Here is a 17,369-nt window from a genome sequence, read left to right on the forward strand (position 1 = left end):
AATCTCCTGATGTCATCGAGGGTGTGGGATGGGGTGGGGGTTCTAGTGGGAGAAGCTAAGGGTTTCACTGCTTGGTCCCTGATCAGTCTGGAGTTACTGCGTTTTGACATGAAGCGTGCAGCAAGCTGCCTCCGAGTGTTCTATAAGAAAGGCTGTACCTTAGTTCCATCTGGTTCCCTTACAGCTGAAAGGGTCCTTGTTGGGGGTGGGAGGGCAGGATGGTCACAGAGCGCTCTCCAAAACAGCAAGGGCTGCCCTGATGCTTGTTCTAGATCTTGGATTAGCCTCTTTGGCCCTCTGAGGTAGTAAGGTGAATGTGGCATGCACAGCCAGATTTGGGAGGTACGGAAACCATGGAGAGAACACAGTGCCTCTGTGGGGGGGGGGGGTGGGGGCCTGGATAGAAGTAGGGGAACAAACCCGTGGGGTTCACCTGCCACCACCCCCGCTGGCTGGGTGCCTGTAACCACCACGCCCCACCATCTTAAATGGCGCCTTTTATGTAATGTGGTTTCTCAATATGCCAGCTAGATTTGAAAAGTTTTTAGACCCAAGTCCTGCCTTACTGTAATATCATTTTACGTGTAATCAATACAATGTTGATTTCACTCTGAATGGCAGGGAGTTGGGCTATTTGAGATCGAAGCTTTAACCAGGCTCTGGACGGTTTCCTCTTGGCATCAAACCCATTTTAACTCAGAAAGAGGAGTAGCCTAATCTTCGCATCTGAATGAGATTTCAGGCTGCAAGGTGGCCCAGCTTCTGTCTTCCACCCCTTCCCCTGAAGCACACGGTGTAACAGGGTACTTGGCACGAAATGGGCAACTTGATTAGTTGAATGAAACCTAGTGGGGGTGGGGACAGGGCCCTTTTAAAAACAGAAAGAGGCAACGGTTCGGGAACATAAAAAGCAGGAAGCTGCGAGCCCTCTCCGGGTCGGAGTTCATCCCCTTGTAAGAAAACTCGACCAAGGGATGTCTTCAGCTCAGGTCATGATCTCAGAGTCTTGGGATGGAGTTCTACATCTGGCTTTCTGCTCAGCAGGGAGCCTGCCTCTGTCTCTGCCCTCCCCCTGCTTGTGTGCCTTTTCTCTCTCTCTCAAATAAACAAAATCTTAAAAAAAAAAAAGAAAACTCTGCCGATTTGAACATTAGAATGGCAAAACACTAATATTCTAGAAGTTGTGCTGACACAACGAACTGCGTATGCAAATCTGACCTTTTGACAGGAGGCTAATTAACTTTGCTAGCATATAAGAATTTCCGAATGCCTTCCTGATCAGATGGTATCTGAAAACAGAAACAGCCAAACCTGCCAAGGCACTTTTAATGTCCTTAGTAAAGTTAGCCCTTGACAACCTTGCTATGGCCCTCAAGGAAGAGGTGGCTTCGAGTTTAGAAAGTTCTGATTTAAGGGGCAGAGACTGACAAGTCACAAAAATAAATTCACTAACTTCTTAAAAATGACAGTTTGTACATTTTCATGAGTACAGTTTGGCTAATCTCAATTCACTGTTTGTAAAAAATATTTACTTGAGAGCCTGCACATGGAGGGGAGGGGCAGAGGGCGAGACAGGCTCCCCGCTGAGCAGGGAACCCAGTGCAGCACCATCCCAGGACCTGAGCTGAAGGCAGATGCTTAATGACTGAGCCACCCAGGCGCCCCAGTTCACCAATTCTTAACAGGACAAGCTGGTATTTGGTTTGTGGTATGAGGCCTCTGAAGTTTTGCCCCTTTACTGGTTTCTTTTGGAACACACACACACACACACACACACACGAAGCTGAGTATTAAGCTAAAATAAAATGATCCAATCTGGTTTCTTAGGTTAAGGTTTAAAGAACCTTAAAGGGTTTAAAAACCCACCACACTGTACTGGGTAAAACCATTTTTTATTAACTGACCAAAGCACTTCATTTTGTTTTCTGATTTGAGGTAAAACCATTAAACACAGTTCACAAGAAAATACAAGGACTATTCAACTACAATTACAAGAGTTTGAAACCTCACTAGTTCATATAATACTTTTACAAATTCATACAACTGTACAGTCTACTTAAGGGAAGTTTATTGTTAACCAAAAGACCAATATCAAAGACCTAGACACTTGGCCTACTACTCTTGCAGTGGCTATGGTTTTGTAACAGAAGAATTAACTGTTACCTTAAGGAATATACTTTAAAAAACCCCTTGGCTAGTGATGCATACTTTCTTCACTCCTGGGAGGTGGCGGGGGAGGGTGTGAAGGCTCTCCGGAGAGTAGAGGCATACCCTCCCACTCCCGGCAAACTGTGTGAAATCACTCTTGTCCCACCGTGAACGTGGGGATGGGAGAGATAGTTCTACGTTTTTTCCTGTATTTAGGTTTCTCAGCAAGCCAGTGGATTTCTTCCAAAGCTTTCTTTTGAATGTTCAGATCCTGTTTTAAGCCTTACTGTACATTGCTGTGTTAGTGGAGGCATCTGAGTGTCCAGAGGACAAAAAGAATGATGTAGTCTACGAACACAGTGAATGTATTTTTCCCGACCAGGCCCAGCTTTGAGATTTCTTTTTTTTTTTTTTTTCAATTTTTTTCCTGGGAAGCTCTCTTTTGTCAATACCAAAGAGGCTTTGGAACACTGCAGATTTGCTTTAGAGGTAGATAAAACAGAAATCATGCAGTTAAGTCAATTGAGAAATAAGGGATTTGCTATCTTGAGGACATGAGGACAAGAAGTTGATCCTTGGTTCTCACGGCTAGGACTTTGCCCAGTTAACTTTTTTTTTCTTAAACCTGTTTGGGGGAAATACCCAAGTCTTACCTGTGTCGCTCAAGGAAAAAAACCAATTTAAAGGCAGCTGGCACTAACTACAGACAGAAGGGGAAAGTCCTGATGTTTGGTTACAGCACTGCAGTTCACGGTCTGGATTTGTGACACACAAACACGCCATGCACTTGAAGACGGAAGAGTTAATTGGTTCAGTGTCACTAGTGATGTTAATTACAAAAACTTAACAGCGACTTCGAAACTGCTCTAAATATTGAAATCACCATGTTTTAAAGACAGACTGGAATGTTACAAATGATTCTGCAAAATACAAAAATAGATATGCTTCCACTGGTTGCTTTAATCATTTTTCCGAGCATTCCCGTCTTTTGGTTCTTCCTCATCAGAGTACACAGTGGGCTCCTCCCCCTCCTTCAGCAGTTTGCCCACATGATGGTACTTGACTGGAGGGAGAGAAGAAAACACAAATGAGCACAGTCATGCTTCACCTGAAAGCATCCGTTGCAGGCCTGCGGGCTGGGCTTCCCGAAAAGCTGTCAATGGCCCGGGACCCCCCGTCCCCCAAACCGTCCTCGCCCACGGGGAATTAAGAATTAAGAGTTTGGAAAAAACAGCAAACAGGTAGCAATTTCGGGCACGGAGTGGGCAAGGGAAGGTCCAAGTGAGTCATGTCTGTGTGCAGGGGGGCCAGTGAGAAGAGCAAGGGCTCCGGAGGAGTCCTTAGGAGGTCTTCTGAACACCTGACGAAGGCGGCTGTGCGTTGGACAATGCATGGAAGGACCTGAGGCAAGAGGGGGTTCCAGAAAGTGACAATGCCACGTACAAAGGCAGGCCAGGGAGGCCAAACAGATCCGGGGAGCAAGCTGACAGCGACAGAGTGGGAGTGAGAGTGGAGAAGCCAGTGTAGCATGAAGGTTGTGGAAAGACAGCCTGAAGAGTTTGGACTTGATCCTGTAAGTGGCAAGGGTTTAAGACAAAGGAAGCCAGTGCTCTGGCGCACGCAGGGTGGCAGAGGCGTTACCGGGCGGATTCTGGCGAGGAGAGCAGGTGCAGGCTGCCCAGGAGGCCAGTGGGTAGGTCTGCGTGTGAAGGAACAAGAGCTGATACTAGGGTGTCCATGGGAACGGAAAGGCGAGGGTATGAGCTACTTTAAAGGAAAATTGGAAGCGTGAGTTAATGAAGTTAAAAACTGGAGCTCCCATGGACCAACCCGGGGACTCCGGGGTCTGAGACCCTCGGCGGGGCTGGGGTGGGGAGGGCACGCGACAGGAAATCCAAGGCAAGGGCTGGACAAGTCAGGTTACTGCTGGTAAGAAACAGGTCCCCGGAAAGCTCAGAGAAGGAGCAGCCTAGTGGAATCGTGGGGCTGGAAACGGCGGGAGGAGTTAAGCAGGTGCAGGGAGGAAACGAAGCAGCGGTTAGGGGCGATCACTTCGCAGGCGGCTGATGGTGGAGGGAAGGGGTGAGGAGTCCGGTGGATGGAGGAAAGCAGGAGACCCATGTCTTTTTTCCCTGACGCAAGGAAAGAGCTATGCATAGCAGTTAAAGTGAGTGGTTAAGGAGGCAGGAGAGCACGGGAGGAAACAGATCTGAGAGCGCAGACCAGAAACCCAGCCATCAAAAAGAACGACACCTTCCCATTTGCAATGACGCGGGTAGAACCACAGGGTGTTAGGCTAAGCGAAATCAGTCAGTCAGAGAAAAACGAATACCACGTGATTTCTTCTGCGGAATTTAAGAAATAAAACAGGTGGACATAGGGGAAGGGGAGGACAAATAAAACAAGGCGAAAACAGGGAGGCCAAGTGTAAGAGACTCTGAACTGCAAAGAACAAACTGACGGCTGCTGGAGAGGAACCGGGCGCGGGGCATGAAGGCGGGCACGTGATAGGGGGAGCGCTCGGTGTAAGGTGCAGCCGAAGAACCACTGAACTCGACCTCTACGGTTAAGGTCAACTAAACTGAATTGAAATAAAACATTTTTCCGAAAGGGATGAGAAGGGGTAGAGCCAACAGACTGCGCCCCCCCTCCCGGCTGGCCGCATTCTTGGGGCCCACCTAACGCGGGGTTAATCCTATCGCTGTCCCAGGCCAAGAGAGTCTCCCCTTTCTGAGTATGGGTAGGAATTAGAGAGGAGTAACCAACCCGTCTAACCAGGTAGCCAGACCTGCTTTTGTGCAAAATAATCACCAAGAACAATGGGAACTTGCCTATTGGAACATGTTATAAAAGGTCCCCAGGGTGCTCGGGGCCGCACAACAAACACAGGGCAGGCAGCGCCGGGCAACCTGCTTTAAGGGGCTTCCATGCCAGGCTTGAGTGGAGCTCAAAGGGCACCAGGGGATCTGGGGGTGTCCTGGTTTAAGGGGGAGAACATTCTGACCCAGGCTTCACCTCCTTGACAAAGGCAAGCTCTAGAAGAGAGAGCTGTGTAAGTTAGAAATTATAACGGGTTGGTCCCACACAGAAGAATCTGTATTTACAAAGGCATCCTTAGGATACCCCTACCAAAAACAAAAAAAATCAGGGGTGATGTTGGGTAGCTGAATTATGTTTTTGAAGTAAAAAGACCTGCCTCTAGACTTGAAAGCTCTACTTCTGTCTGCTTGGGACCCAAAACCTAAAGGTGGAACCACAGCTGGCTAATGATCAACCCAGAAACTCTGAAGTCAGCAGTATTTTCAAAGAAAATGGTGGGGTTTAGCCAAAAGAGTCAGTAATATTTAACTGGCTATAGAGAAGAGCAAATAGAGAAGATGTACTGTAAAATAACAAATCTGTAGGCGCGGGTCATGGTCTTTATATACCATCAAAGCTGGGAAAGATTAGTCAAATTCTTAGTGCAGCGTCACTAAAGTGATCATTAGACTTTGGTTTGACCAAAGCCAATTCCTCAAGCCTCAAGGTTGGAACTTAACCCCCATCCTCATTCCGCCCCCTCCTCCCAAAGACCTCAGCCTTGGAGCGTAAGCCAGGAAACAAGGGGCTCCTTTTTTCCTCTCTTTTTAAAAATGCAGACACCATTGTTGCTGGGCAGATTATAAGCATCATTTGTAGATGAGGCCTATAGTTAGGCTCAATTAGATTCAGAGAGAAGCTGTTCGGTAGCAGAACACAAGTCTCCCATTCTTCAACAGAAATGTGGGCTGCTTTTAAACAACAAGACTTCTGCCAGTCCCTCTCTCTGTACCCTACAGAGCCTTTCCCCTACACACCAAGCACCAAACCCTAGTGTGGAATCCAGGCGAAACTGTCGAAAGACTTAAAGAACAGAAACCCAAGATCCCATAAAGAACTGGCTCAAAACTGGAAGCAAGCACAGCAAGTGACTCAGCATTGCTGCAATTACTCCAAGCCATGAACTTGATCCGTCCAAGACTCAGGAGCCTATCAAAATGCTCCCCAGTTTCAGGCTGCTTAGTAATAACTATTGTACTGCTGTGAATCCTATTACTGGTAGAAATTTGATCCAGGCACAATTTGTTAAAAAATGCTTACAAGTGAACTGAGAGTCCCAGTCACTCAGGGTCTCCTGCTGGGCAGGAGTGAGGTCAGAAAGGTCATCGTACTCGTCCTTCAGTGCTTCCTTATCCAGGCAAAACGTGGCAAGGCCCCGGGATGCGTCTCTTCCAGCAAAGACCCCGTATGGCCCCTCTTAAAAAACAAACAAAACCAAAGACCAATTCTTTATTAGTCAATTTCTCCATGGTTCATACCCAGAAAATGGCTTCCTTCCCCATCAACAAAGACCACCCCCTTTGGCAGTGTCAAATTCCATGTGGAAACCAGAAGCGATGTGGCGCTTTCCCCATTATGTGGCAGATCCCAAAGGACCTCTTGTCATCAGACTCTTACAAATCAATATGCTATACGTTATCATCTGTTTCCTGTAATTCTCAAATAGCTAATAAAACGAGCCACAAATGATTATCCGCTGGGGTGGGATGGGGTGGTGGGAAATCATCCAAGATAATACTGAATCCAAAGGTCAGAATTCACTGAGGATGTTGAACCCAGAGCCTGTCTCAGCTCTAGGCATTTGGGCTATATCAGTGAAAGTTATGGCTCCTTAAGATAGTAGGTACTGAGGCATAATGAAAACACTTCCTTATGAAATGTATTCTGGTATGTTTAAATGAGTCAAAAGAATCTCGTAGTGATGTTTGGTTGTGCGACTCTGTTAAACATGTGGCATCTGTAGCAGGAATCATCTGATAAAGAGTACCAGGGGTCCAGAAATCTATCCCCATGTTACATCATCAAAACTGTCAGTAAAGAGGTAGCAGAGGAGATCAGCTCCATCGCTCTGGTGAGTGTAAGATTCAAAACACTTTAGACTTTCATGGGGGAAAAAAAAAAGGCTGAATCAATATCCCCAAATAACTTTATAAATTATATAAAACATTAGAATCCTATTATATATAATATTATACTGAACTTTTGTCTAAGAGAGTGGTGAATTATTCTGTAGGTACTTAAAGTGGATGTGTAGACTTATTTAAATATTGCACAAGTAAAGGTAAAGAAGCCAGTGTACTTTCAACTGTGTGCTGTTCCCCCCAGGTAGACTGGGTAGCAACTCTGACATTAAAGTTTGTAGGTAACCGTAATGCCAAGTATGAGATCAAGTTTCAATATGGCCTGGTCACTGGATACCTCAATCCCCTAGGAATTTTTAACAAATTACACAAAATGTATGATCAACTTTTAAATGCAAATAAGGTTCGAAAGAAAACCAGTTACTTGCGATCTTCATTGTATACTATCGAGTCTAATGAAGGTTAAAAAAAAAAAAGAACCCATCTCACAGTTTTCACAAATGCGTGTGTATATAAATAGACATACTTCTGGTGGACATGGTAGCATCTAGTACTTGAAACCAGGCCAATTGTTCTGGCTTGGACTGTGCTACTCCAGAGATTATGGTCACAGAACACTAAAAAATGGCTCAAGGGGAGCATTAAACGTCTTTGGAGAATAGAGATTATTCACCAGAACGTATCTTCACTAGAATGTAAGCTCCATGAGCACAGATGTGTGTCTGTTTTGCTCACAGCTGTATTCCCAGTAACCACAAAAGCGCCGTGCATGGAATGGTGGGCACTGGAATGAGTAATTTTTAAGAATCCTCTATAATATGAAGGATCATTTGCACGTGAGGTCACATATTCATGGGCTCACGGGATGATACCACAGGGTAGAGACTGAGGAGATCTCACAATGGGGGGCCATCCTTAGCATTTTTCAGAGGGACAACTAAGGCCCAGAGAGGGAACAATGCTTTGCACCAGGTCACACAGCTAGTCAGTAATCCAACCAGGATTAGAACTCAGGTTGCCTGACTCCCCGGAGTTTTGTGTTTCTGTGCACAGGCCTGCATTCCTCACAATGACTTTGCAAATTATAATCCTAGGATGTTACCCCATGCACTGGGTTGAAGTCCTTGATGGTGTAGCTCAGGAGGGACAGCTATTTACTGGATTATGTAAAGTGGAAGTGACAGGGGAAGTGACAACAACGAAGGTGTGGTTCCCACATTCTTTGGACAGTTACATGGCCTACAGAAAGTAGGTCTTCTAAATCAGCCACAAGGAAAAACCGGTAAGGGGGACCAGTTCCTGAAGAACCTTCACCCATCTGATTTTGATTAGTTGGGCTGGGCGGGTAAAACAAAGCAGGAGCGGAGATGACAGAGATCACCGCCTTCTATCCTTTTCCCTCTCTCCAGACGAGTGGGGAAGAGGGCCCTCAATATGGACACACTGAGCTCCTTGCTTTTAGGAGTCCGTATTAGAGGAGCTAAAATCTCTTCCTCCCCCTCTCCGGAATAGTCTACGGGGCGCGACTTTCCAAACCCGGCCGCTTCTCAAATGCGCCTGGGGGAGCTGCTTAAAATGCAGATTGCTGGACCTCCCCCACAGAGCCGCCTCCACCGTGGCTGCGATTAAGCCGGGAATCGGTGTTTTTTTTTTTTCTCCAGCGCATCAGGTGATTCTGATCCGCAACCAGGCTTAGAAAGCCTCATCCCTACGGCCCTCCAAGCCTGCCCCCCTCCAACGGCTCAGCAGTCATCCTCCCTCATTTCCCCTCTGCTTAGCTCTTCCTGAAATCCCCACACCCAGCAGCCCTCACAGCCCTACCCCTTTTGTTTCCCAGGATCCTCCCACTTCTCCCTCCCTCCATTTTTAATTTTTTTTTTTTTTGGCTTCTAGTCCTTTCTCTCCCGCTATAGATTAAAATGCTCTATTACCTTCTCTTCTCGCCACGTTCCCATTGTCCGCTACGTTAAGCCTCCTCCCAACCTCCCTCCATCACCTCGCCCCCTCTCCCCCCACCGAGCCTCCCCGTTCACCTTCCAGCTTTTCTTTCGGCCCCACACAGCACGCGCACACACATACCAAACACATGCCACACACATACCTGACACATGCCACATTCCGAGCGCGCGCACGCACGCACACTCGCGCCTGGCCAGCCACAGCCACGGACTACGCACTCACACACCGCCCGCTGGCTTGCACTTGGCTGCTACCTGCCGCTCATCCCACCCCCGCTCTCCGGCTCCCACACCTTCACACACACCGCGGCCCCTCCCGGCGGCAGCGGCCTTTGCCTCCTCTCCCAGGCGGGACCTGCCCCCTCCCCCCCCTCGCCCCCGCTTCCCTCGAGACACCCTCGTTTCCCTTCTCCAGCCCGACACCGCCCCTCCTTCCAGGAACCCCCCAAACCCCATGCCCTCGAAGCTCCCTCAACTCTGCGCGCGGCCGTGCCCCCTCTTCCAGGCCGGCGGGCTCGCCCACCCCTCAGGTCCCCCTCCAGCAGCCGCCCCCCGCCCCGGGCGCTCCAGCCTCCTCTCCGTCCCCCCCACCCGCCCATCACGGCGCTGGCGGCGTCCCCCGCCGGTCGCAGCCCTTCTAGAGCGACCCTCGTCCACTGCCGCCGAGGGGCGGCCATTCCTCTCCTCCGGGGTGCCCCGCTCCCCCCTCACCTCCCCCCAGCCCCAGCCCCGGGCCAGGGCCCCTTCTTTTGTCTCCGCGTCCCCTGGGCGGCCGCAGTTACCGGGCCCGTAGAACTTGCGGCCTTTAGTCACGTCGAACACCTTGCCGTTGATGGCCATGAGTATGCGCGGGTCCTGGACGCCGTCGAAGCGCCGCAGCTCGGCAGGGGTGAAGTCGCGCCGCTTAAGGCGGGGCAGCGGGGGCGGTTCGTCGTCGTCGCTGTCGTTGCTGGCCGCCGGCTGGTCCCCGCGCACGATCTTGTACAGCAGGAACACGCAGAGGCCGAGCAGCAGCAGGTTGAGCGGCGACGTGAAAATCTCGTGCAGCAGCCCGCCACTCTCCAGCTCGCTCGGGTCGGCGCCGGTCGCCGCCACATCCTCGGCAGCCATGATCTCTGGAGCAAAGGTTGGGCCGGGCTAGGGAGGGCTCCGGAACTGGCGGCTTTCTCCTCCCTCTCAGCGAGCTAGTGGCGCGCGGGGCTCCGCGGACAAGGACTAGCCAGCGGAGGAGGCGGGCCGGGGCGGGGCCGGGGCGGAGCCTCCAGGCCCCGCCTCCCCCGCTACCGCCGGGGCGCAGCGGAGGGTCCGACTCCGGTGCCCGACCTGGCCTCCGGACGGTCCTTCCCCACCCCCCGGCCCCCGGCCGGATCCCGCCTCCCCTGCGGCGGCGGGAGCAGCTCCCGCCTCGGCCCTACCTGCGAGGCCGCGGCCCCATCCTCACGCCATCCCAGCTCCAGCCTCTAGCTGAGCGCGACGCGGCGCGCACCCCTCCTCCGCACCCTCCCCGGCTTCTTGCACCGGGACCCGCTCCTAGAGCCTCGGCTTTGCAGAGCTCTGGCCGAGGCCCGCTTGGCCACCTGATGCGCGCCACCCACGACTCCATTCCTCTTGCTTCAGCTTCTCCCTCGCCTTCCATTCTGAAACCTCACCTTTCCCCGCCCATAGCCCCGGGACCGCGAGGCTCCATTGGGCGGGGGACAGCAAGGAAACTCTCTCCACCTTGGAGGCCCAGACTACCCATTTCCACCTTGGGAACCCGCTTTCACTCTCCTTAACGACCTTCTCCAATCCTCCCTGCCAGAGGCTGTGGTGTGGACTCCCCCGTGTAGCTCAAGTCCGCACACAGCCCCCCCACCCCGCCCATGCCTGACACCTCTCCCAATATTTGTTGGAGACAGATCTGCTTGCCAGATCAAATTGGTTCATTCTCGGAAATCTAAACCCTTTCGCAATCACAGATTTGCTCAGTCCCAACGCATCAGCAAGCAACTCTGTTGTTGCGCCTTTTCTTTTTTGGCTCAGAATAATGACCGAAGTTTCTTTGTTGGCAGCGTTCTTTTATTTGTAGTCTGTAGAGCTACCCTTGGCAGGCTCAATGACCCTGTGCTGTATCCCAGACGAAGGCGGGAGTTGGTCCACTGGTTATTGATGGGCTAACCGTCTGTGCAGGAACAGGCCTTACGGAGGAAGGGCTGTCTCTATCCTTCAGAACCCTAATCCTGCCGCTCTCTTCACGGTCACGGGCGTGGGGGGCGGGGTGGGTAGCGGAAGAAAGGATAGAGAGAAGGGGGAAAAATAATTAAAACCAAGTCCTGCACACATCTGCAGCCCAGAGCAGTACTTTTCCACCAAGAGTTCTGTTTGCTTGCACGTAATTTACTCCGCCTCTCAACACGCAAGAGATTTGAGAGAACTGGCGTCTTAGCTCAGAATTCTAAAAATTTCTGGCACTAACTGCTTCCATCCCTGCCCCCACCCCATCTTCTTAAATCATTTAAAAGTGCATAGGAGCAGAATTATCCTTAAATGGGGCCTACGCATTTTTTTCTTCACAGATCTAAATTTAGGGTTAGCTGAAATGGCCCTAACAGAGCTTTTGTCAAACCTCCTCCATGTAATCAAGGGAAAACAGGCTTAAAATGAGGGCGCAAGGCCTTAGTTAGACTCTAGTTACCTTTTGTTTCAAAAGTTTATGGCCAAGATATTTTTAAAAACCAAACACAAAACCAAAAGCAAACTTTTGAAATATATTTTAATTTACATCTAACGACAGAGAAAGGGTTAATACCTTGTAAGAGCTCATTTTAATTGATAAGAAAATCCAGAAGATGCTAGTCAATAAATGGGCAAAAAATGGAAATAGGTAGTCCACAGAAGTGGGGATACCAATGGTGAATAAGCATATGAAAAATGTTCAGTCTTACCTGTACCCCTGAAACAAATAATACATTATAGGTTTAAAAAAATAAAATGGTATTGGCCCACAACATAAAAAAAAAGAAAAATGTTCAGTCTTGCTGGCAATGAGAAATGGAGATACCACTCACCTACCACCTTCCTGTCAAAAAGATACAATGAAAAAAAGATGATCTACAAGGCCGGCACAAGAGTAATGAGACTCTTGTACACTGTTGGGAGTAGAAATTGATATAATCTTTTGTCATTCATAAAAACACTCTCTATCCTTTAATCCCACATCTAGAAATCTACTGTTTGGTCCAGTACTTTGACCTCTAGGAATCCATGCCAAGGAAACACTTAGAAATGCAAAAAAAAAATCTTATACTAAGATGCTTATCAGAAAACCTTTTTTTTTTTTTTTTGAATAGTAAGCTCCTTGCCCAATGTGGGGCTCAGACTCCTAACCTCGAGATCAAGAGTTGCATGCTCTACTGACTGAACCAGCCAGGCACCCCAGAAAATCACTCTGAATATGAGAAAACTGGAAACAACCTAAATGTTAAGCTTTAAGAAATAACTAATTAGGGGCACCTGGGTGGCTCAGTGGGTTAAAGCCTCTGCCTTCGGCTCAGGTCATGATCCCAGGTCATGGGATCGAGCCCCACATCAGGCTCTCTGCTCAGCCGGAGGCCTGCTTCCTTCTCTCTCTCTGCCTGTCTCTCTGCCTATTTGTGATCTCTGTCTGTCAAATAAACAAATAAAATCTTTAAAAAAAAAAGAAATAGCTAATTAATCCGCTTGAAATGTGACAAACCCATAAAACATTATTATGACATGCATGACATGGGAAAATGCTTATATCTTAATCTTAAGAGAGAAAAAAAGGATACAAAACTATGCAGTATGAAAACTCAACTCTGTAAAAAAAAAATGCATGAAAAGGAAGCCTAAAAGGAAACATGCTAAAATGTTAACTGTTGTGATTGTTAGTTTCTTTGTACTTCTCTATGTTTTCCACAATGAGCACATGTCACTTCTAGCTTCAGGAGGAAAAAAAATGATTTATTATTACTTTTGTGAAAAAAAAAGTAGAACAGTAATACATGCTCATTGTGACAAACTTAAGCAATACTTAAGTGCATAAAAGAAAAAATGAGATTCATTCTCTCTCTCCCAGCTCCCCAGACAATCTTTGAATGGGACCCACACATTAGCAATTTGGTTTATATTCTTACAGACACGTGAAACACACATACACACACCTATACACACACACAGGTTTTGTTTTACAAAACTAGGGAAATTTAAAAATTATAAATGGTTTACCAGGGGTCTTTTCCCTAACAGATAAAAAGTTTAAAAAAAAGAATAAATCATCAGTTCCCACCCAGATAACCTTTGTTGAAATTTTTAAAAAAGATTTTATTCACCCATTTGACAGAGAGAAATCACAAGTAGGCAGAGAGGCAGGCAGAGAGACAAGGGGGGAAGCAGGCTCCTCGCTGAGCAGAGAGCCCAATGTGGGGCTTGATCCCAGGACCCTGAGATCATGACCTGAGCCGAAGGAAGAGGCCCAGCCCACTGAGCCACCCAGGTGCCCCTGAAATTTTTTCAAAATCATATTTGTTTAAGGTCGTAAAATTCAAACTATGGAAAGACACAAAAAGTATATTAAAGCCCTTCTTTCGGCTTTGATTCTCTCTCCTCAAAAATAAGTACTATTGAAAGTGGGGGCATTGTCAGACACAGAAGGACAATACTGTATGATATATCTTATATGTGGAATCTAAAAACAGACACAGAACTAAAAAAAAAACCCAAAAAACAAAAAAACAGTGGAATGATGGTGACCAAGCACTAGGAGTGGGGGAAGGGAAGAGAAGTTGTTTAAGGCTACATACTTACAACTAGTAGATAAGTAAGTCCTGAAGAGCTAACGTGTAGTACAGTGATTCTAGACAGCAAAACCGTATCTTAAACAGTAAACTTGCTAAGAGACTAGATCTTAATTGTGCCCACCACTAGAAGGAATTAAAATTAAGTGATGACACAGGTGTTAGCTAACGCTACAATAACAACTTTATTACAACATAAATGTGTCAAATCAGCGTGTTGGACACCTTAAACTTACACAATGCTATATGTTATCTCACTTATGTTATGTATTTTATCTTTTTTTGTGTGTGGTTGAAAGAATGGGGGATGGAGAGCCGAGGGAGAGGGAGAGATAAAATCTCAAACAGACTCCCCGCTGAGCCTAGAGCCTGATGTGGGTCTCAATCCCACAACCCTGAGCTCATGATCCAAGCTGAAATCAAGAGTCAGACACTTAACCCACTGAGCCACCCAGGCATCCCTATATTTTATCTTAATAAAAAGTGGGAGAAATGCCTTTAGGGAGGGCTGGGGTTATTTATAATTTTCATTTATCACAGTACAGTGCCCTTTCTGCTACATCTCTGTATTCCCCTGGATAATAGATTGAAGGAAGTCTTGCCTCACACAGAGGGTAGAAAACTTGTGCAACTTAAAACCTTGAGCAATGACAGCTTGAAAATATAAATGCTCTCAAAGCAGATTTGATATTAAAGTGGGCTCTTAAGTAACACTGGAAACACTGGGATGTTGAGATTGTTGGGGAAAAGCACCACCCCCCCTTCTAATTTATAGTCGGTAGAAAGGTCTTGTCCAGAGTTCTTAAATTCTGTGGAAATAGGAAGGGAGCTCCTGACTAAAAAGCCCTCTCCAGAACATGAGAGTTGCATTATATGTGCTCTTTGGCTTCAGATCAATTTCTAAAGCTTATGTACTTGACCTGAGCACTACTTCTTTCCCAAGATATATATTAAATCTGCTGACTTTTCCAAACTTCCTGCCTTCTTTAAATTATTTTCAAAGGTTTTCGAAAGCTTTTAAAGAAAAATGGGACAATTGGCTGATTAGCGAAAAAATGTGTGAGAAGTAATTCAACTTCACTAGTAATCAAATCTACAAGAACATAATAACAAGGTACCACTTTTCATCATTCAAATTACAGGAGCATTCTCTTTTGCCTTTTGTTTCTTGAAGCTTTTTAAGAATGGTAATACATGGTGTTGGCAAGCATACAATAAAGGCAGACACTCTGACACAATGCTGGCAAAAGTGAAATTGCTAGAATGAAAGATTGATTTTGTTCACCAGTGTACTTCAAGTCCCTTGACCATGTCTATCCCAATAAAGTAGTGGGCACTCAATATTGTTGAACTAAATTATATTTTGAGTGAGTATAGTCTTTCTGGAAAGCCCTTTTGGCAATATGCAGCAAGAGCCTCAAATTATTCCTAACCTGTGACCAAAGAATTTAACTTCTAGAACTTTTTCTTAGGGAAGTGCTCAAAGACGTGAACAGAGATTTATATAGAAAAATCACAGGAGTGCCTAAGTGGCTCAGTCAGTTAAGCATCTGCTTTGGTCTCAGGTCATGATCCCAGGGTCCTGGGTTGGAGCCCCACGTTGGGCTCCCTGCTCAGCTGGTGAGTCTGCTTCTCCCTGTCCTCCCTGCTTGCTCTCTCTCTCGCTATCTCTGCCTCTTTCTCACTCAAATAAATAAATAAACTCTTTAAAAAAAAACAGAAAAAAATCACAAAGCATGATAGATGGTAGCAAAACCTGGAAACAACCTAAGTTTTCAAAGATGCTCCCCATCTCACTCAGAGTAAAAGCCCAAAGTCCTTACAGCAGCTTACTGGGACCCACAGAATTCACACCACCCACCCTACCCTTACTTTTTGGATGTTAGCACCTCATTTCCCAATTCCTTTCCTGGTCACTCAACTTCCAGCTGCAGTCATTGCCTTGCTGGCCCGGGAACAACTAGGCATGTTTCAAGTTCAGGGACCCTGTACTTGTGATTCCTTTTGCTGGAATGTTCTTGCCCAAATATCTTCATGAATCATTCCTTTACTGCTTTCAAATTTTGGAACATTTCCCCCCCACCCCATCCTCCTTCTTGGCTTTATTCTTCTCTATCGCATTTACTGCTTCCTAATATACAATATCCTTTACTCACTTTTTTGGTAATCTCCTTCAATTTGAAGAACAAAGATTTTATTTCCTTCCGTACCATCCCCATACTTAGAATCGTGGCCGATGCGTAGCAGGTGCTCAGGAATATATTTGTGGACTTCAATTGATTTGAATATGGAAAACCACTGCGTGAAACAAAAATACACAGACAAGACATGAAGGAAATGCGCATAATAGTAAATGACAACAGTGCTTCTGCCACCTCGTGATTCCTCGGGTGGCTGTGCCCCGTCCATCTGTCTGTCCCTGATGCCCAGAGGCCTTGGAAAGGCACGCTGGGCAGTGACTCTGACATGGAGCTGAGCCAGTACTGGGGTGACCACGGGTCATCTTCTGGGGTGATCACGAAGAGCAGGAAAAATTACTGAACAAGGGCTGCACGTTGTGTACTGGAAACCTTTCCTTTGACACCACTGAAGGACACATCTATGAACTCTGGAGCAAAAGTGGCGGCATAAAGAATACCGTGATGGACCTGGATGTGGGTTCTGGAGTCCTATTCAAGAGCAGAAAATGCCATACGCTGCAGACATGGAACTCGTCTGTGTGACCCGCTCATTTGCACAGATGTGGACGCAGGCTTTAAAGAAGGCAGGCAGTATGGCCGTGGACGATCTGGGGACCAGACAGGAGATGAGTGTCGGGAGGACAGTGATGCCGGAGGAGGAGGCCATGGAAAACTGGTCCTAAACCAGCGAGTGGTGAGAGCCCCATCATGAAAACTCACTCCTCTGGCCTGTTGAACTTGCCTGGCATTACCCAGGGTCTGCAAAGCTGCCCACTGTTACCAGGTTTAATTTTTTTTTTTCTCCCAGAAATTTCTCCAATCCATGTGGACTCGAACTCATAGCCCCAAGACCAAGAGTTGCTGGCTCCAGGGCCTAAGCCAGACAGGCGCCCCTACCATGCTTTGTTCAAGGTCTCTACTGAGCTGGAAGACTTTTCATGGTTTTTCTATTAAGGGACAGAATCCAAAAGAAAGCCTCTAATTCTGTAGTCTTAGACTCTTGGCCATGGGTCCATTTACCAAATGGTTTTATGTTACCGGGTTGCATTCAGTGGCAACAGATTTGACCTCTGATGTTGACCTGTCCACCCTAAAACACCACACTTCTAGGAAGATGGAAAATTAAGAAAAAAAAATGGATAGTCGGGGCTCCTGGGTGGCGCAATGGGTTAAAGCCTCTGCCTTCGGCTCAGGTCATGATCCCAGGGTCCTGGGATCTCGAGTCTGCTCGGCAGGGAACCTGCTTCCCCCTCTCTGCCTGTCTCTCTGCCTACTTGTCATCTCTGCCTGTCAAATAAATAAATAAAATATTTGAAAAAAATTAATAGTAGATTCATGGTCTACATT

General features: G+C 47.2%; 1 protein-coding gene and 1 pseudogene across 1 annotated transcript; one reads left to right on the forward strand and one right to left on the reverse strand.

Moving 5' to 3' along the window:
- Positions 1-1,873: 1,873 nt before the first annotated feature.
- Positions 1,874-10,261, reverse strand: PGRMC1 (progesterone receptor membrane component 1). The gene is made up of 3 exons (XM_044234946.1): positions 9,829-10,261; positions 6,268-6,423; positions 1,874-3,211 (listed from the first exon to the last, which is right to left on the reverse strand). The coding sequence occupies exons 1-3, from the start codon at positions 10,154-10,156 to the stop codon at positions 3,108-3,110; spliced, it is 588 nt and encodes a 195-aa protein (XP_044090881.1). The 5' UTR covers positions 10,157-10,261; the 3' UTR covers positions 1,874-3,107.
- Positions 10,262-16,170: 5,909 nt separating this feature from the next.
- On the forward strand, positions 16,171-16,734 carry LOC122896528 (annotated as a pseudogene).
- The last annotated feature ends 635 nt before the right edge of the window (positions 16,735-17,369 follow it).

This window comes from Neovison vison, chromosome X, assembly GCF_020171115.1.
Source record: "Neovison vison isolate M4711 chromosome X, ASM_NN_V1, whole genome shotgun sequence".
Lineage (NCBI taxonomy): Eukaryota > Metazoa > Chordata > Mammalia > Carnivora > Mustelidae > Neogale > Neogale vison.